Source organism: Anoplopoma fimbria, chromosome 7 (genome assembly GCF_027596085.1).
Source record: "Anoplopoma fimbria isolate UVic2021 breed Golden Eagle Sablefish chromosome 7, Afim_UVic_2022, whole genome shotgun sequence".
Lineage (NCBI taxonomy): Eukaryota > Metazoa > Chordata > Actinopteri > Perciformes > Anoplopomatidae > Anoplopoma > Anoplopoma fimbria.
The window spans coordinates 11582597-11603514 of record NC_072455.1 but is presented as its reverse complement, the minus strand read 5'-3'; the positions used below and the strand labels follow the sequence as shown (position 1 = coordinate 11603514).

The 20918-nt window shown below is 40.4% G+C and overlaps 1 protein-coding gene across 1 annotated transcript; it reads right to left on the bottom strand.

Annotated features, from left to right (window-relative positions):
- Positions 1-16374: 16374 nt before the first annotated feature.
- cd248a (CD248 molecule, endosialin a) lies at positions 16375-20443 on the bottom strand. Its single transcript, XM_054601360.1, has one exon. It carries the CDS (start codon positions 20215-20217, stop codon positions 17896-17898), a length of 2322 nt encoding a protein of 773 aa, XP_054457335.1. The 5' UTR covers positions 20218-20443; the 3' UTR covers positions 16375-17895.
- Between the last annotated feature and the right edge of the window lie 475 nt (positions 20444-20918).

Below are 20918 nucleotides of genomic sequence, written 5' to 3'. Positions count from 1 at the left end.
CCGACCACGAGTCTAGCCTCCGCTTTCTTTGGTATCTGTCTGCCTGATCCCGTGGCTGTTTGGCTTATCCCAGGCTTGACTTCTTGGTGTGAATCAACTGGTTCCTGGTTTCCTGCTGTTTATGTCTGCCTGGAATAAATCTTCTCACTACTACTCTGTGTCTGTCGCACTGCTCTTGGGTCCACACCGCCACCCGTTACAACAATCACATTTTCTTAAGCTAAGCAAAGACATCTCCATTCAGAGGCACTTTAGTACGTACAACAGGGAAGCCTTTTCTCCAATGCAGTTTCCTCATATGTGGAAAGACTGGAGATTGTCTCAGACAAGTTCTCATCTAATGGAAATGCTTAGATGAGGGGTGACGCCATGTTTAGAGCGTGCAGGATGCAAAATCTGCGCCTTCATGCAGCAAGTTTGTGATTTGTCCTTTTTCACCCTAGAATGTATATTCTTTGAAACATTATCCACACGCCCGCTAGCTCGCCGTGTATTTTCCGGACAATGAGCGGCTCCATTCATACATAGGCTCAATTGGACATTACACAGACTTTGTACTCAGGAGCTGGCAGGGTAGAATCTGTTCAAAGGCCTGTCCAACCGATTTTGACATTTTGATTTCTCTTGCATACTGCTCCTCCGGGTAATTCAAGTATTCATGGATCATTTGTCATTATGCAACACAGGGATGCACAACGAAATTCAGTTGTAGCCCATAAAACACAAACCCACAAAAAAAGTTCTCAGGGCAGATAATATGGGCAACTTCTTCACATGAAAAATAAAATATGTGGAAAACACTCCATCAACTTTGACTGTGTTTAAGCACCAAGCATCATGATGTAAACACCTCCTCTAGTACCAACGGAGTCCTGTACTCTGTCCTGCTGTCTGTCTTTTTTTCATCCGCTGCTTTACAAAGTATCAGTCTGAGACTTTGTACGTCTCAAAGTCTGCTGCACTTAATACAATTCCCACATTTCCTTTTCAGATGTTGATGAATAGCAGTTTTATGTTTTTCCAATGTTCTATCAGATTATTGATTGTTTCTTTGGCTTCTGCAGCCTTTTGATACATGTTTAACAGGATGTTGATGTATCAGTCACCTCTAATCATTGAGTTTAGGAGATATTGGTCAAGAGTGTTGTCACTCTGCTAGTTACTACAATCCACAAGCAAACAAAATCAACTTTGATTTTATATGATGGGATGGAGTCTGCTGGACTCCCCAAATCATGTTTGATTTGATGAATAAATGCATGACAGGATTTTAATACATTAAAAAAATCAAAAATTTGACATATATACTGTATATATGACAGATACTAAAATGAACACAAGAAACAACAACCCCCTTCATTCCTTTGTTTTTATAAATTGGCTTCAAATGAAAGCAAAGACTTGGTGACATCCTGGCCAGATAAAAGGACAGTCTCTTTGGGCTCTGAAGAATGAAAGATGTCCTTCCAGAGGAGGAAGCTGTGCGGACACTCAGCCTCAGAGCACACTGCCATCTCTGCTCAGTAGCTCTCAGACTGCTGGTTTCATACAAGGGAAAGATCAAATCGTCCCACTTGTCCCCAAGCTTGTTTATTATTGGAAAAGAACTAATTAAAAGATTCATTGCAACCTTTCACAAATCTCTGATGGGGTCAGAGACAACCTGTTGCTTCCTGGTGTGTCTGACATCACTGGACTGCTTTTAATGAAGCAGATACCTGGTCCCACGCTCTCTTCCATTAATCAGGTCAAGGAGGCCGTCTGGCTCGTCCAAACATTATAAGTATAATTATAAAGTGCAGTGTATCACAGTAATAAATACTGTGAAACAAATAAGTGATATTGTTGACTTACAATATATATATATACACATATATATACGTATATATTATATATATATATATATATACATATAAATATATATATATATAATATATATATACTTACATATATATATATATATATATATATATATATATATATATATATATATATATATATATATATATAATATATATATATATATATAAAATAAGTATTGAACACGTAAAATAAGTATTGAACACGTCACCATTTTTCTCAGTAAATATATTTCTAAAGGTGCTATTGACATGAAATTTTCACCAGATGTCGGTAACAACCCAAGTAATCCATACATACAAAGAAACAACAAAGAAAAACAAATAAGTTCAGAAATTAGGTGATGTGTAATCAAATGGAATGAAATCCTGACCCACTGTTGGGGCCATAATCCGGAAAGTGGGAAGAACATCATTCACCATAAACCGGCCACGACCAGGTGCTCCTCACAAGATTTCTGACAGAGGAGTGAAAAGAATTATCAGAAGAGTTGTCCAAGAGCCAAGGACCACTTGTGGAGAGCTTCAGAAAGACCTGGAATTAGCAGGTACAATTGTTTCAAAGAAAACAAAAAGTAATGCACTCAACCGCCGTGGCCTGTATGCACGCTCACCACGCAAGACTCCATTGCTGAAGAAAAAGCATGTTGAAGTTCGTTTAAAGTTTGCTGCACAACATTTAGACAAGCCTGTGAAATACTGGGAGAATATAGTCTGGTCAGATGAGACCAAAATTGGACTCTTTGGATGCCATAATACACACCATGTTTGGAGGTCAAATGGCACTGCACATCACCCCAAAAACACCATACCAACAGTGAAGTTTGGAGGTGGGAACATCATGGTGTGGGGCACTGGCAAACTTCATATAATTGAAGGAAGGATGAATGGAAAAATGTACCGAGACATTCTTGATAAAAATCTGCTGCCATCTACCAGGATGATGAAGATGAAATGAGGGTGGACATTTCAGCAAGACAATGATCCTAAACACACAGCCAAGGAAACTCTCAATTGGTTTCAGAGAAAGAAAATAAAGCTGCTAGAATGGCCCAGCCAATCACCTGACTTGAATCCAATAGAAAATCTATGGAAAGAACTAAAGATCAGAGTTCATAGAAGAGGCCCACGGAACCTTCTTGATTTGAAGACTGTTTCTGTGGAAGAATGGGCCAAAATCACACCTGAGCAACGCATGCGACTAGTTTCTCCATAGAGGAGGCGTCTTGAAGCTGTCATTACCAACAAAGGCTTTTGTACCAAGTATTAAATAAATTTCCTGTGTCATTCCATTTTGTTACACATAACTTAATTTCTGAACTTATTTGTTTGGTTTTCTTTATATGTATGGATTACTTGGGTTGTTACCGACATCTGGTGAAAATATCATGTCAATAGCACCTTTAGAAATATATTTACTGAGAAAAACACTTATTTTACCCGCTGTATATATATATATATATATATATATATATATATATATATATATATACACACACACACACTCACAGGCCACTTTATTAGGCACACCTGTTCAATTGCTTGTTAACACAAATAGCTAATCAGCCAATCACATGGCAGCAACTCAATGCATTTAGGCATCTAGACGTGGTGAAGACGACCTGCTGAAGTTCAAACTGAGCATCAGAATTGGGAAGAAAGGGGATTTAAGTGACTTTGAACGTGGCATGGTTGTTGGTGCCAGACGGGCTGGTCTGAGTATTTCAAAAACTGTTGATCTACTGGGATTTTCACGCACAACCATCTCTAGGGTTTACAGAGAATTGTCCGAAAAAGAGAAAATATCCAGTGAGCGGCAGTTGGACTAAAATGCCTTGTTGATGTCAGAGGAGAATGGGCAGAGTGGTTCGACATGATAGAAAGGCAACAGTAACTCAAATAACCACTCGTTACAACCAAGGTATGCAGAATACCATCTCTGAACGCACAACACGTCGAACCTTGAAGCAGATGGGCTACAGCAGCAGAAGACCACACCGGGTGCCACTCCTGTCAGCTAAGAACAGGAAACTGAGGCTACAATTCGCACAGGCTCACCAAAATTGGACAAAAAAATGTTGCCTGGTCTGATGAGTCTCGATTTAAGCTGCGACATTCAGATGGTAGGGTCAGAATTTGGCGCAAACAACATGAAAGCATGGATCCATCCTGCCTTGTATCAACGGTTCAGGCTGGTGGTGGTGGTGTAATGGTGTGGGGGATATTTTCTTGGCACATTTTGGGCCTCTTAGTACCAATTGAGCATTGTTTAAATGCCATGGCCTACCTGAGTATTGTTGCTGACCATGTCCATCCCTTTATGACCACGGTGTACCCATTTTCTGATGGCTACTTGTTGACTTTATATATAAAGTCAACAAGGAGATATGGGAAACGATGCCTGGTCCATCAACCAATACTCATCTTCCTTTTTCCTCAGATCCACAGGTGATTCCACTTCTCCTGATTCTCCTCACCAGACACTCAACCCCAATGCCCTACCAGTCCAGCAAATACATGCATTAATCCTCTGTCCAGCTGAGGTTTATAGTGAGGGGTATCAAAAAGCTGTGCCTCAAAGGAAAAACCACGTCAGTGAATGGGACATTGTGTCCTACCCCACAGTTTCACTGCACGCAGCAGCATTTTAAATATAGTTCCAAACAATCAAAAGGATGCAGAGACAAAGAGAGAATCAACACACTAATTTCATTTGTCACAACCCAGAAAGGAGGTATGTTTCGGTGAACTAAAAAATTATATGTAAATGGATGTTGACTAATATACTTTATTTCCACTGCATGGTTTGGCTTTACTCAACTTAACTCCCATTTCTCTATTTCGTTTTCCACTGAAGACCGTCAAAGCACTGCTGTGACATCATCTTCAACGCGACAATTGCTGAATCGTCAACACACGTTGTCAATTGTGTGGCATGGTGTGCGTAGCGTACGCGATAGTTTTGCATGTTTGTGCAGGATTTCCTGAGTCACGCAATGACGATTAGTTAATCAGCGGTTTGAAGTATTTTATTTCCACCTTATAGTATTGGCTCAGCTCGCCAAGCTGGTACCGAAAAAACAGATAATGGAATACCAAAAAAGGGCAAGTTGAGTAGAGCCATGCAGTTCCATGCAGTGGAAATGCCATATTAGTCTTGTTCTATAAGAAACAAGTCTTTCACTTTAATCCAATTTGAAGTAGTAGTATCCGAACAAGGCATTCAATATGAGTCTCAAAGAACAATCTACTATTCAACCAAATTCTAACAAAAGACCCTATATGTGCTAAACATTTTTTATTTCAAACTTACTAACATACTGATGTATAGCATATATGTTTACCATGCCATACATTTTTCTTTGGCATTCAACCCCAATTGCCATGTGGAGCCATGCAACTATCACGACTACAAGCTGAGTATAGTTTTGTTTGATGTTGTATATATGACTGCCATCATTTTACTTGACTCCCTCAGCTTTACTTATCACTCGTTATGCATCGCGCCTCACTCCAAACCCAGTTGCCTTTAAATCCTTCTAATCTTGCTGACAGAAAACCTTTACAGCTGCAGAGCCTGAGGCGATGAAAGAATACACTGATCCGAGAGAGGCAAGGTCCAGTAAGATGGCCTCGGGGCTTCACACTCTGTCAGAGGTCCGTGGTCTTAAAAGATGTATTCTACTTCATGAAGGATTCCTTTAAATCTGGGAGGTCTGGACAGCACTGCTTGTTAGCTTTAAGATGACAGTCTGTGCAACAGAGCATTGATCTTTGAGGACTGTAGTGATGTTGATATGTTTTTTTAATTGGACAAATAAATGTGGACATTATTCCTTTAATCTAGTATTTTGACAATTTAAGGCTGAATGTTCATCACATTTGCATTAGTGATTCCCATTCAAGGGCATCAATCAGTGTGGATGGCAGATATATCTCTAGACTGGATATAAGAGGTGGACTTAGTCACTGTGATGCTCTTTAAAGAAGATCCACAGAGGGTCTACATATTGAGCACTTAGAGTGCAGGTTCAGGTCCTCAGATGGGATTTCTGATCAAACTTTCAGGATTTTTTGTAATTGACTGGTTATCATGAAATTGACATATTGTCGACAACAGATGATATCCTTTGTGGCTCACTTGGTTTTAACTCGATAGGTTGTTTGTGAAGAAATATAGCTTCCGAAAGGGTCAGCAGGCTCTGCTTAAAAGGCAGGTTCCGGTCATCAGATGGAATGTTTTATGCACCTTCAAGCTGTTTCAGAGATTTTTTCCTGAGAAGTTAAGACCATTTGCAAAACTGATATTTGGGTAAAACTTTCCGTTCATTAATCCTATTCTGTCCTGACAATTGGCATACCTAATCAGCCCTTACAAATGTTGTCATAATGGCAGACTCCTTATATCTTAAAATCTGACATTTGGATTATATTTGTAATGGGTTGTCGGGTCGGCCATTTGTTCCAACCCAAATATCAGTGGGACAAATGGGAACGATATAAAGAAATAAAAAAATCTGTATGTTTTTTATGTGTGTGTGTGTGTGTGTGTGTGTGTGTGTGTGTGTGTGTGTGTGTGTGTGTGTGTGTGTGTGTGTGTGTGTGTGTGTGTGTGTGTGTGTGTGTAGTGTCACCAACACTATCTGCAATACTGAAACGGATCAATAGACAGAGACACGTGTGAGGCATGTGGACAGCTCATGCAGGCTATATGACTCCTCTGTGATCAACTCAGCAAGCCAATCAGATATCCTATCTGGCCATGGGGAGAAAATTAAATTGGCAGTTCCTTGATAACATGTGGGGGTATAAGGAAGTTAGTCTTGTTTTCAATTCAAATGTTATTAAGCTGTTATGACACAAGCTTAATGACAACATCAAATAAATACAAGTGTTTCTTTCTGCAGCTGTGTCAGCCTCCTCCTGTCCATGGGAAAAACAAATAAGACACAACTCTCCATGGCCCAACTGAGCGGGCTAGTGAGGGTTGTAAGATCTGCAATACAACCTCAACAAGCCTGTGGTGCTCCACCAGCTGAAGGTCAAGGCCACAAAAATGGTATGGATGACTCATGGGATCCCAGATGGGATCTGGGATTCTTCACTGGTAAGTCAGTGAAGAACCTGGTCCGATACATGCAGACCACATGGGTGTAGATGGGGCTGCCTGGGAGAACAAACTTTACCGACATAAGGACGACTATGTCTAGAAATGTAAGTTGATTTTTTCAGTCACTGTGATGCTTAATTACAATAAAACTATTCTGGCTATCCTTACATATACAAATCTTTTTGTCCTCATCTATTCTTTTGTTACCAGGCAAAGAACTTCAAAAAGCGGCTTGCGACCTTCAGGTGCCACAACACATCAACGGTTGACAAGTTCTACACCCTAACAGCTCAAGCCAGGGAGTTGAGGGGGAAATTTGAGGCTGTCATGGCATTCGCCCCTAACCCCTGCCAGTGCCTCAACCTCTGCCTCCACCAAGCAAATCCACCTCCGCCCAAACCCCACACAGCTAGGAAAATGGACGAGGGCCATGGTGAAGCTCAGCCCACTTCAGACAATGGCTAGGGAATCATGTCCGAGAGGATGTAGCAACCAGGGCAATGAGGTCTGAGAAGAAGATAATTGGACAGGAAACTGACAATTAAACCCTCTTCCTCCCTTCCCTGACAACTCTACATATATGGACCAATAAACACACAAACACACACACACACACACACACACACACACACACACACACACACACACACACACACACACACACACACAGATTGTTTAAATAGTTTTTAATTGTTCTTAAAATAGCATTGCTCATACTGTAGCTATTTATGAAAAATATAGTTACTTATTTTTATGTTTTCTTTTTACTATAGAGTAAATTGTAGGTTTTTATTAGGGTGCAAATTGTTTATAATTTGGAATTGTGTACATACATATATAATTTTGATTGTAATTATTCAAGTTTTCAATTGATTTACATTATGATATGATGTTTATATATTCAATTATTATATATTAATATTTATTTAATACTCATTTTTCTAAGAATTTGGGCAGCCAGTTTGTTGGATAAACTATAAAATGTTACTCCTCATTTTTCTTACGTTTTTCTAGGATAGCCAGCAACAGGTGTACATTTTGTGCTTGTTACATTTATTAGATCTTTTCAAAATAAACTTTCATCCTCACAGAAAATTCAGTTAGGTTTAGGCAGTCAAACTATTAAGTACTACTAAATGATTGTTGGATTGTAGATATCGAAAAGTTACAGGAACTGTTAGACACAGCCGCCCAAATTTGATGATGGAAAGATGTTGGGGGAGGGGGTTACAGAAGCGGTTCAATCATCAAATCATCAACCTTTAACTTCAAGTTTGTTGCTGCCTTGTATTTCATCCAGACAAAGCACAGGAATCTGGAGTTCATTGTGTTGCACAGAGAGGAAATGGAGGGGCGAGATGATGTCAAGGGCCCGGATCAAGCTGCAAGAAGGAGAGAGATACAGTTACCATATATCCATGTGATAACAGATGTACATGTGTTTGTCTGGCATGCCATGAATCACAGAACATCTCATTTGTTGATGAAACTGAAGCAAGGCAAGGAGAAGAAGATTATTATTATTTACAAAAGAGGTTTCAGTTACCGTTACTGAAGGTTACAATAATATGTTTGTTTGTTCTCACATGCAAACCTTCATCTAATATTCTCAGGACACAAACATACCTCTGTATCTACCGCCCTCAGATTTACCGTTTGCACTGTTTCTTTTCCCGTCTCTGTTGAAGACATTTGTGACTTTACTGCGGCTCCAGGAATGTCTAATGAGAAAAACTGATGGCTCTTCTCAAAAACAAAGTGTTCTCTGTGTGACTGCTTCATCCTTTATCCAGACGAATCGGGCTGCATGGAAATAATCACATGTCTGATGGTTCTGAAAACTAATCAATTGCTTGCATGAATAATTATTGATTTCTTGGCCACAACTAAGGGCGAAGCAGTGCAGACTGCAATTATAAGGAACAAAACTGCAATCTTTGTCAAACTGGCTATTATGTCGTTCCCCACCAGTCTGTGATTATACCCTTTGAGCCCTTTCTTTCTCTGGATACCTTTTCAGATATCTGATGGACTCCTTTGTGTCTCTACATTAAAGTGTTTGATTGCTAAAAGTCCATAATCTTTCATTTACACCACCATATTCAAAAGGGCAGTGTGTTCTGGTTGGCAGTGTGCAGGGAGTGCTTTGTTAAAATGCTATAAGATTACCGTACAAATCATACGTCTATGGAACATCATCATCATCTCTGGGAATCATTTGCCACAGTTTTCTTTCTTTTCAGGGGAATGGACAAGCACATAAAAACATATTGTGATCATGTCAACATTTCTTTCATTAAACATATCTCTAAGCTGCAGTCACCACAATCTATCTTTAGATTCTGCATCTCTGTATTCTTTATTTTGTTAGTTTTAAAGTCCTTTGTGCTGGAAGACTAATAAACAAAGTGAATGAGCTCATCAAAATGTCGTTTTATATGATGACCTTTTCATCATTCAAAATCAAAACCTCCAAAAACAGTAATGAAGGACAAAACAGGATTGGCAGAATATGCTACAATTCCCAACGAAAAATATGGACTTTGTGTGCAAAAGTCTCAACGCCTTTATTTTCCAAAGCTGGATTCAGCTGTTTTTTTTGCAGAAGGATTTGAATAATCGTCCTGCTGGAAGGCCCACTCCCGTCCGGTGGATGGTAACAGATACTTAAGAATTCCCTGGTGCTTGGCTCAACTAAGCTTATAACTCATCAATGATTTGGATTCTGCTGGTACCATGAGAGTATAAACAGCTCCATACCATGACACTCCCACCTCCCAAATTCACAGTGGGAATGGTATTTTTAGGGTCATATGCAGAGCCATTCTCCTTCAAACATGGCACATCATCCATCCATTATATGTATGCTTAGACTATTCAGGGTCGAGGGGTATAGGTGCCAAAAGTTTAATTTCTGTCTGGTCTGACTGCACTACAGTTGCCCTGCAATTTATAGGCTTCTCCAAATGTTGCGTTGCAAACTTCTAGCAGGCTTCAACAAGCCTTTTCTGCAGCAATGGAGTCTTACGTGCTAAGCCTGTTTTCTTTCTATTTTAAAACTGTACCTGCTTCTTCCAGGTATTTCTGGAGCTCTTTTTCAAGTAGTTCTTGGCTCTTACGGGCTATTTTGCTGACTAACTTTCTGACTGCATGGTCTGAAATCTAGCGAGGAGAGTTTGTTTGGTTAGTATTGTGATTTCACTTGCATATAATGGCCCCAATGGTGCTTGTAGGAACATTTAGGAATTCAGGACTCTCTATCATGAGAGGTTAGATATAGCTTGGTAAGATAAGATTTGTTTTCTTGCATTTAAGGATGCTGGAAGTCAGTCAGACTTGGGGGAGTTGAGAGAAAGTCTGTATAATGATGTCCTTAATGGTTGACAGTAACAGTCATGGTTTTTGTATTAACTTGAAAAGCCAACAACATTTGTCACCAGTCTTATATACAACTTTTTACACAAGCACAGTAGTTCGAAGAAATTGAGTGTTCTATTTTCTATATACATTTGTATGCATATAAGTTAAAACAAAAGAAAGGAAACATTCCTATTGATATGTATTATACAAAATGTAGCGTCTCTTGTGCAAGAACTTGTGGACAGTGAGAATGCATTGCATGAGATGATTATGAATAGATATAATATAGACCATAACAATATGCCTATGAAAATAAGTTAGAAACAGAGGCCCCTAATGTTTGATTAAATAGTATGGCAAACAACAAAGTTAAAAGTTTAGACTATCATGGTATTATAGTTTAAAGTGTAGAGAATATTATCCAAGATGAAACTCAGAGCGTCGTGACTGAGAGAAAGAGTTTATTTTAGATTTGTTCGATGAACTTTTCTGCCTTGCAGTTACAGCCCCTGCTAGTAGATATTTCTTGGCTCATACTTCCAGTATCTCTTCGTTCATTCAGAGGTGGGTGACCCTTTTTTTCAAAGAGTGGAAGTACTAACCTACCAACATGCATTAACCCAGCTGCTTCTAATTAGCACAGCATCAGTAGGATTACTAATTAGTGGAATAAGATTTAATGCTTTCTCTTACCGTGGTCAAAACCTTTTTACTATGTCATTCCACTTAATTGCACTAAACCTTTTTTTGGATTGGAATGTTTTTTCCATTTAATGTATAAAGCTGATTTGGAAAAATGTTTAATGAATAACTGTTCTTGTGTTGAATACTTATTTCCCCCACCTGTATAATAAGCTGAAATTGCACTGAATTAAATACTAGCTAGACATAATGTGAATACAAATATATGAATATATGGATACATTATTATTCAACAACAAATGTATAAAGTAAAGTTACTTTCCTGAACAAATTAGGCACCGTGAAACCCACACGGGTGACTTAAATTTTTGTGCCTGATCAGAGCGTCTGTCAGGACTGTGTGGCTGTGCAGAGTGCATGTGATTGAACAGATTGAAGTCAGATTGTAAACAACCTACACAGAGGTTTTAGACCTCACTCACTGATTTTCTTCATACATCAATGGCTTTTAGCCTATTTTCACTAGTTTAGATTTTCCGGCCCACAATTTCATACTCTTTTCCAGTAGTGTTTATAAGTCACTTATGTATACTCCTAAGTTATACTACTTTATATTAATACTAAAACTTTCAGTCTTAGTCCTAGTCCTGAGATCAAAAGTCCATGTTAGACAAAAGATGAGCATTTTTTTAAAAACTTCAGAAATGTATGAGATTTGATCCAACTGATTTTAGGCTAAAAGAAGTGATACTGAAGTAAAGAAGTTACTGACTGAGGTGGTTTGATGAAGAAAACATCTGTGTATAGAGGGTGTCTGGTCCGATGCTATCAATTTAAACAAAACATCCAAACATGAAACATGATCATTTGCACATTTGTTTTGAACCAACACAGTTCAACAAAAGATGTCCTGGATGAATGGAACATACAGTCTTTACAATAAACGCCTAATGTAAAGACAGTCGTCAACAACAGCAGATAATCATCACCTGGTGTTGATAATAACATTACTACACACTATTTCTCTCTGTGGCCTTATGTTTATAGTGTGTCCAGATGTTGAGCAGTTTTTTTTTCCCCAACCGTGCCCTCTGTTGCCATCATGTCCTTCTCTAATCACCAATTGATGAGCCAATTGATGAGCTCCTTCAGCAGTTGGGTGCAGCTAGCTAAGGTGTTAGCACTGTGCTGCTAGCATCCAAAGTTACAGAGCAGATTATTTTACTGTGCATTCAACATGTAATCGATTTAATTTGTTTCCTCAAAGAAAATAGAGATGTTGTTACACTGCATATTTATTTTCAAAAAAAAGTATTCTCTCCCGTTTGCTCATCACTAGTTTTGTTTAATGAAGTTTTTTCCTGTCAGCGTACCAGCCAAAAAAGGTCGTTGAGGAACATATTTAGTCACAATTTTCTGTGATGAATTTAAAGCAGGCATAAACCCGCTGTTCACTACCAACTCAGCACCAAACAGTAGACATTAAGCACACAAAACTATGGACAGATATTGGGCATTTGTTTAATGGAGGGAGAAACACGGGCATGGAATGATGAACTGATGTCAATATCAATAGCCTCTAACCACATCTGTATGCATACAGCTCAGCCAATAATTAAATGAATGCAGGCAGTTTTCCTTTAGGAACAGCTGAAAAAGCATCAGGAGAGCTCAGAGCATTGGGCGTGAGTTTGGAGGGAGAAAGTGAATCAATGATCGACAGAATGACAAAACAGCTTGCACACAAAGGGTTAACATCAAGGTTCATTTTCCATTATCAGACCTTTCCTCAACTGTTGTCTCACATCAAGATAGAGCAGGTGGAGACTGAGGATATCAAACCACAGAGTGGATGTTGTATCCCTCCTGTTTTCTTTGTTGATCTGGTCAGATTTGAAAAGAACCAATACTGAATTATGTTCAAATGCAACTACTTTGCATAAGAAAATAAAATGATGGGGAAATTACGAGACAGATATATAATTATTAGTGGTGTAACGGACCATTGTGGTTCCATCATCTGGACGGATCACGGATTAATTATACAGTTTAACGTTAACCATCACAGAGTGAAATAAAGTTTTACTGACAATTATTATCTGCCAATATTCAGTAAAATATGTGATCAGTACATATGTATTTATGTCTGTATCTCTGATAATGTTACATTGTAAACAATCAATCCATGTTTGAATCAACAGGAGCAGAGCTAGTAACAAGAACAGCACCAACGGCAACAAACGAAGGTTCAGTTTAGTTAAGTTATGATGCATTCAGGCTCTGTCCGGTGAAAATGATCTCGCAAAATGAGTGAGACTTTTATAAATACAGATTGCCCTTACAACATTCCCCATGTTTGAATATAAAAAAATATTGGAGATGAATTTTGACAAAATACTTTTAAGCAGCTTATAAAACACACCATTAAAAAAGGTACTAAAGTCCAGATTTGTTTTAATCCATAAAAACACAATCTTTTATTTCCTGATTTGAATTGTGTGTTTTCATTAAGAAAAAAAGCAACTATAAATTACTATAATGAAGTAAAAATGGTTTACACTAACTTCAAAATAGTCTGGAGCCCTATATATATATATATATATATATATATATATATATAAAAAAAAAAAATCACACAAAGGGATCTGTATCCGCCAATATGGATCATCAATGATCGGCAATAAGTATCGCCTGCAAAAAGAGATCTCTAAAAGTTATTTCTACTCCCTTTTTTCTTTGGTGCTGATCCGATCTGTGATCCCATCCCTGACTCTGATCCATGGTACTCTAAGAACCGTGAGTTTTATGATCTGTTGCACCACTAATAATTATAGATATAATATTTATACTCACGCAAAACGTTCGCTTTTTGTCCGTTATACAATATTATTGTAAACTGTTAAGGATGAAGCCATCACTGAGGCAATAACTCAAAAGCATGACTCAAGACATTATCCAAAAACACTGTCTTGACTTGGTACACAAGTAGGCAGTTAGAACAGGTAAACAAATCCAAAAAACAGGGGGGAGTTAAAGTTAGAGTCAAACCAGGTTATCAAGATCACAGCTAGGTACTAAGACAAACTGGCACAGACAAAGGGGAGCAAACAGACTTTATACTCTGGGGAGGAGGGGGGGTAATTGGGAACAGGTGAAGCTGATCAGGGCGGGGAAAGGTAATCACACGAGGAGGAAACACACAAGTCAGGAAGTGAAGTTATCTCAAATGAGAGGGAGAGGTGATAGATCAATAAAACAAAAAAACCTAAAATGACAAGCGTGAAAACAAGGAAAACATAACTGAGGGAACTTGATAGCAGTATGGCATGGTGCGCTGAATGTTATGTTTTTAAATATGGCAAATGAAACAAGCGTTATTCATTGCCGTCCCTCTGCCACACTCACCGCCACTGGGAGATTACTTTGCCAGGATGACAGCGGGCGTCATCTTAAGATTTAAATTTGATTCACTGACAGTTGTAAGACATCTCCAAAGGATTTCTTTTTTTTAAATCCTCTCTTTATTAATGTATATTTGATTTAATTGGTTTTGTATTTCATGCCTAAATATATAAAAATGTAATGAAAATTGTCTAAATAATGGGTTTTATTTGTGTGTAACTGTAAAAAAAAGGGGGTCCTCAATGGTAACTCTGGTGACTGCATGTCCAAGCCTTTGATAGCGACAGCTATTTTAGTAGCATTCATGAACTACAGCTCCTGTGAGGTTCTGTAAGCTCACCTACTTATCAAGTGTAGAGGGATTTCCGGGCGCTCCCAGCAAATCCACGACTGTGTCTGCTTCTTTAGAAAGCATGGAGACTCAGCAGCCATTGAAACAAACAAAGAGCTCAATAAATCACAGAGAATGCACTCTGTACAGTGTCCATACTGTATAATCTCAGCTATATGTCATCCCCATGAAATGAGTCACACTGCTGCTCTCAGGAGCCGAAAGAGGTCAATAATGACGTGCCTGTCTTGAGGGCTTTCATTCGCTTTCATCGTAGCATTATCCTGGTTTACATTAAGGTCTTACTTGCATAGCGGTTCTATCGGTTGTACTAATATTGTACTTGTCGAAGTATCTGCTGAGATGTTGGAATGCAGTGACATCACTATAATAAATTCACATGGGTCAATAGGAAAGCTTACAGCAATGTCCACGATTGGACCTGATGGGAACAAGCTAACAGATTATTGACTTTGTTTGAACCACTTTATTTGGAGGTACAGCTGAAAAAGTAGGAAGCCCAGCGACAAAAATGAGAACTTCTTTTTACTTTTATAATGCAGGTGTTGCCTCGAGGCTCCTAGCATTTCAGTTTTGAATGTGACTTTGTGGTTCATGCAATGTAACACACACATCTCAATTGATAAATTTACCACAAAGAAACTAGTGGACCTGCAGCCTTTGTGGCCCCTGTGAGGGTTGGGCGCCAAGGATCTGCACCCCTCACACCAAAGTTGCTCACTTTTTCTTGTTGGTTATACTTGTCCCACTTCATGATAAATTGGAATTATACTTTGAAACTTTTTGAAACTTTTCCATAACACACAGCTGGACTGACATCATAGTGTTTGAGAGAGGGGTTACCATAGACATAAGCAGAGCTCAGATCCCTGGTGACTGGATTGTGTCTGTCTACTGAGAGCTGTAGAGGAGATGACAATGTTGAAAATAGGTCAGAGGGGGAGAGAGACAGAAAGAGAGAGAGAAGAGAGAGAGAGAGAGAGAGAGAGAGAGAGAGAGAGAGAGAGAGAGAGACCCCCTCTGAGAACCACTCACAGAGCCAGAACCTGGTTTTGATCAGCACATTCCATTAGTCAATACATTCACAATGCTTCTTTACTGCCAGAGGGGACTGTGCTCCAGTATCCTGTTGTATTTTCCGTAACAAGCCTTTTCTTCAAAGTGAAGGCCCTTGAGGGGATCATGGTCATCTATGAAATGAAAACACACCCACCCCTCCCTCCAACCACATTCATTCCTCTACTTTTCTGAGGAGGTGACTCCTTGTGGCTTATAAATCTACTGCTAAGTCTCTGAAAACATGAATGACAGGATTACAACCATCAGGAAGATGCTTCAAAAGTCCAGAGCAGTGATGTCATCACAAACACAATGACAAACCAAGAAACCCAATCTCAAATGAACTAAAGGTGAACTTACTAATTTTTCTGGAGCTTTCCAAAGCACTTCAACATCTTCCTGAGCAGATGGCAGTTCCCTACTTATGTCCGATATGAACTAAACTATTACCAAACCCAGATGAAGACTGTGAGATACGACTGAAAGCCCCATGTCAAAGCCAGTATCTGGACCACAAGATTCAGAAATGTTTTTGACAAACAATTATATTTCAAAAGGTCAATAATACACGTTGATGCTCAACTCTTGTCATAGTTTTTAATTCACAATTTCTTAACATTTAACAGAAAAAAGACATCAGATGTTTCTCATATTTCACAGTCTATCAATAAAACAAAGACAGATTTTTCTTGTGTCAATTTTGAAATGACACTTTGTTTCACTGGGCATTAAATAGCCATTCATTAATTTAATTAAAGGTGATTTAACTGGCAAGTGCCTTGCATTCTTCATTTGTTTTTTCTTTGCTCTATAATATTCATACACTAATATCCAATGAGCAATTCATCAAATAATTCAATGTCGCTGTCTTCCTTCATGTTATTTATAATTTTGGAATCTGAGATCTGAGATATGATTGTCATTTTAAATTGTAAAATATCTGAAGTTGCACCAGCAACTGCAAGGTGTGACTGCAGTGTCACACAGCTGGATGTGATCCAACACGGCCTTAAAACCTTTTAGGGCTGGTTTAAGACAAAACCTCGAGGCTGTACTAATCAATCACGGTTACGAAGGGTGACTGATGGCCATGTCATGAGCAAGGCCAAGGCTAATGTCAACCACCAGCCCTTACAACATTCCCTGTGCAGTTAGAACATCTGCTCTTTCACCTCTTTAAAAAAAAAGGAAAAGGAAGAGAAGTGTTCTTAAACAGGACATGAGTGGGGAAAAACTCTCCCATATGCAGACAAACATTCCATATCACCAGTTTTATGGGGTCCATGAAAAAAAAATGTATGTCATGGAATTATTACAATTGTTAACTTTTCTTAATAAAACGTCTGGTGACAAGTATGAAACAAACATAAATACAAAAGAACCACTATATACAAATAAGGTTTAGGTCTCTTATCAAACATTCAACACAGTGACTGCTTTTCCAGCACTATCGTGTGACTGCAGGATGTCTTTACTCTTGAGGGAATATTTGCTTACAATCTTCCTTCACCCACTGCTGATGTGAGCTAACAATGCATCTAGATCCCTTTGACACAGTTGACAGTAACAGTTATCTACAGTGATATGCTATTGAAATAGACTGAGCCTGAGGATTTTGCATGGATGAAACCTCATAGTTAAGTTTTGCTAACTCAATAAAGCAGAATGTTTTTGCCATCAGTACATAGATTTTCAAGGCTCTTTGCAGGATCTGGCTGCAGTTGTGAAAAGTTGAAAGGAATAAATGACTACACACATTACTCTCTAATATTAGCAGACTTTTTTTTACATAACTAATGAAGACACTAATATTTCATAATGATGTAGCATAGTGCAATGATGAAGCAATCAGATCTTGTGTTGTGTGGTCAGTGAATGAAATATCAAAGCAGTTTGTACCGCATAGCAACCCCATATCAAAAGAGGTCAGTGGTTATCAATGTCCCTTCTATCAATTGATATTTAACAGTCTCCACATGTGTTCAAATAGTGGGTAGTTTGACATCAGAGAGGGGGAAACATTTAGCTTGCCCCTTACCAGGTCCATTATTCACTCCTGCTTACCTCTGCAGCAGAGACTGTTTATGTAAATGTCAGCTTCTCTCCTCTGTTTAAACATGGGTCTTGACCCCCGCTGAGGGGTTAGGAGCTCCCTGTTTATCATGAGCCCCAGAGATCCAGTGGTAGCAGTCAGTGGCATTCTTGTTGCGTGAATGAACAGCACAGCGAGTGCAGTAGACAATGCCAAGCGCCACCATTACTACGATGAAGATGCAGATGGGCACAAGGAGGCCCACCATGAGCCAAGTGCTGCTCTGCTTCTGCCCCCTGTCATCCCCGCTCTCTTCACCCTCGCTCGGGGATGGCTGGGAAGGAGTAGGCTGTGTGGGAACAGCTGGTTCTTGTTGTGTGACATCCACAAAGTCCTTTTCTTCCTCCCCTAACTCCTCCTCTGGGAACTGAGAGGTCTCCCTAAGGGGGTACTCTTCTTGTTCTGCTTCGTTGGGATAGCTGGAATCTGTAGGCATGCTGAGTTCTACAACTGAATCCTCTGGATTTCCTGGTTTCCGGCTGGAAGTGGTGAATCCCGCCCACCAATTCCAAGCTCCCTCAGAGATTGTCGAAGTGGAAAGAAAGGGAAGAGCTGTGGTGGTCTCCTCATCATCATCGTCATCGTACCAGTCTGGGGTAGTGCTGGAGATGATTGTGGATGGAGGCGTGGTGTAGATGGTGGTGGGTAAAACTTCCAGCTCAGACTCAGATCTCTGCCCCCACTCCAACCAGTCAGCTCCTCCATTGTCTATGTTTTCCTCGTCTACCTCAGCCTCCTGTGTCAGAGGGTCCAGTGCTAAATCCTCCTCCTGAGGGGCACTGGTGACCCAAATTACATCAGAATCTAAAACTCTAGGTGGGTCAGTCAGCCAGTCCAGAGAATGCTCCTCCTCTGTAGGCCAGTCAGTGTGGCTCTGCTGTGGGTTCCAGGCATAGTCAACAGGGTCCCAAACAGATCCAGGCTGGTGAGTGACCCAAGCAAAAGGAGGGGTGACAGCAGATTGGTCATCTCTTTCCCCTCTCTTGCGACATGAATAGTGATCAGACATGAGTTCATAGCCCTCCTCACAGTAGCACTCAAATCCACCATCATAATTCACACACATCTTCTCACAGGTCCCGGGGATCTGGCACTCGTCGGTGTCTTGGCATCTCCTGGGGTCCTCAGGCACTGGGGAAAAACCCAGATGGCAGTGGCAGATATGAGAGCCTTGAGTGTTCTCACAGGCGTGTTCACATGGGTCATTTACACACTCATCTATATCCTCACACCCACCATCATCGTCCGTATGGTAACCCTCCCGACATCGACATTCAAATGTCCCCGGAGCATTCACACAAAGCTGCTCACAAGGACTCTGGAGGCACTCGTCTACATCGAGACAGCCACTATCATCTGGTGCAAGCATGTATCCTTCAGGGCAGGCACAACGGTACCCATCTGAGAGGGGCAGGCACTCAAACTCGCAGGGGGCCCCTTGACAAACATCAGACAACTCACAGTTCTTCCCATTGTCTCCTAGTTGATACCCATCGGCACACTCACAGTAGACGTGAGCACCGGCCGGCCTGCAAAAATGCTCACATCCGCCATTATCCTGGTCACACCAGTCGTGTGACATAGGGGGATCGGAGCAGAGGGGGGAATCTCTTGACCACCCAACTGAGCCATCGTCCTTCAGCATACACAAAACGGACTGTTCCTCCTTGGTGCCTGCGGGGCAGGGAACGGTAGCAACAGATCCAAAGGGTAAATGGGTCAGCAGTGTGCTTAGAAGGTTAAATGGTGTAGTGTAGAGGGCATTGCCTGCCCCTTCACTCCACAAGGCTGGACACATTCCTTTGTAGGCATAATGACAAAGATACCCATCTACAGAGACTGAGCAAGAACCATCCAGCCATTTGAAGTTATCATTCTGCTCCTGAGTGCTGTAGTCCATAACCACACAGCGTGGCACCAAACACATACTAGGGGAGTCCTCTTTCTGCCAGTTGGTATACTCTGTGTCCTGGTCACCGGTAGTCCAAGAGAAGCCCCGCAATGGGCGTGTAGTGGTACACTGGCGAGGTTGGCGCTGCAATCCAATCCATACCCTGACGCTGGTGCGTGAGTGGCGCAAGTCCAGAGTGGAGAAGAGAGTGGCAATAGTGGCGGCATCCTCCCTGCGTTTAATGGTAGCTAGGTTGCCACCTTTGTCCTTGCAGGCCCTCCATGAGTCCAGGAAGGTCTTGCGTTGGAAATAGACCACGAAGCATCCATCCGCATTGCATAATGCATCCCTCTCCCTTAAATCCTGACCCAGGACCGAAGAAAGTCCAAAGAGCGAGGCCAACAGGGAAGTCAAGAGAAACGCAGCAGCACTGCTCACCAGGGAGCCCATTTTTTTTTTTAGAACTGAATATATCTCTTCTCTCTCAGCCTGTCTCTCACCCTTACTTATCTCCCTGCTTTGAAAGTTTCTTCCAGCTGTGGCTTTTTCTCTTGGCCCACTTTTGTTGTCTATCTGAACTTTTCTCCCTTCATTTGAACCCCTTTTTTTTCACTGTCTGGCTGTGCTCTTTACTCTGCCTTGCTGAAACAGATCTGTGCTGGAGTTGAGTGCATACAGATTGTCCCAAGATTTTAGAGAGCAGGGAAGGAGGGGAGAAAAGGGAAGGGAGGATAGAGGGAGGGAGGTATAGCAAGAAGGGTGGTGGACAGAAGAGGAGAGAGGGAGGGAGCTGAGGATTGTATGTTTTTGGAAGGGGGGGCTTTGTGGATGTGAATGGGGGGAGGTGCAGAGAACTGTGCATTTCTTTCTTTTTCAGAGCATGTCATATGGTTTTCATAAGCCCCGTTCACTGACATAGTTTGGTACTCAAACCAGACATACATACAGATTCATATACTTCAATTTGTTGCACTTTGTGTCTCCAAGGACTGTTGTCCTTCTCCCTTGGTGAATCATTTCTCACATCTTTTTGTTCAGTATTACTTAGACCAGCACATTCTTACCATGCATACCTCCTATGGAGTTCAATACTTTTGACCGTATGTGTTTTCTCTGCTTCATTTGATTTAATACAGCACAATGAGAGGTTT

Excerpts from the sequence above, each read along its gene's own strand:
- cd248a (XM_054601360.1), bottom strand. The coding sequence starts at position 20,217 with ATGGGCTCCCTGGTGAGCAGTGCTGCTGCGTTTCTCTTGACTTCCCTG.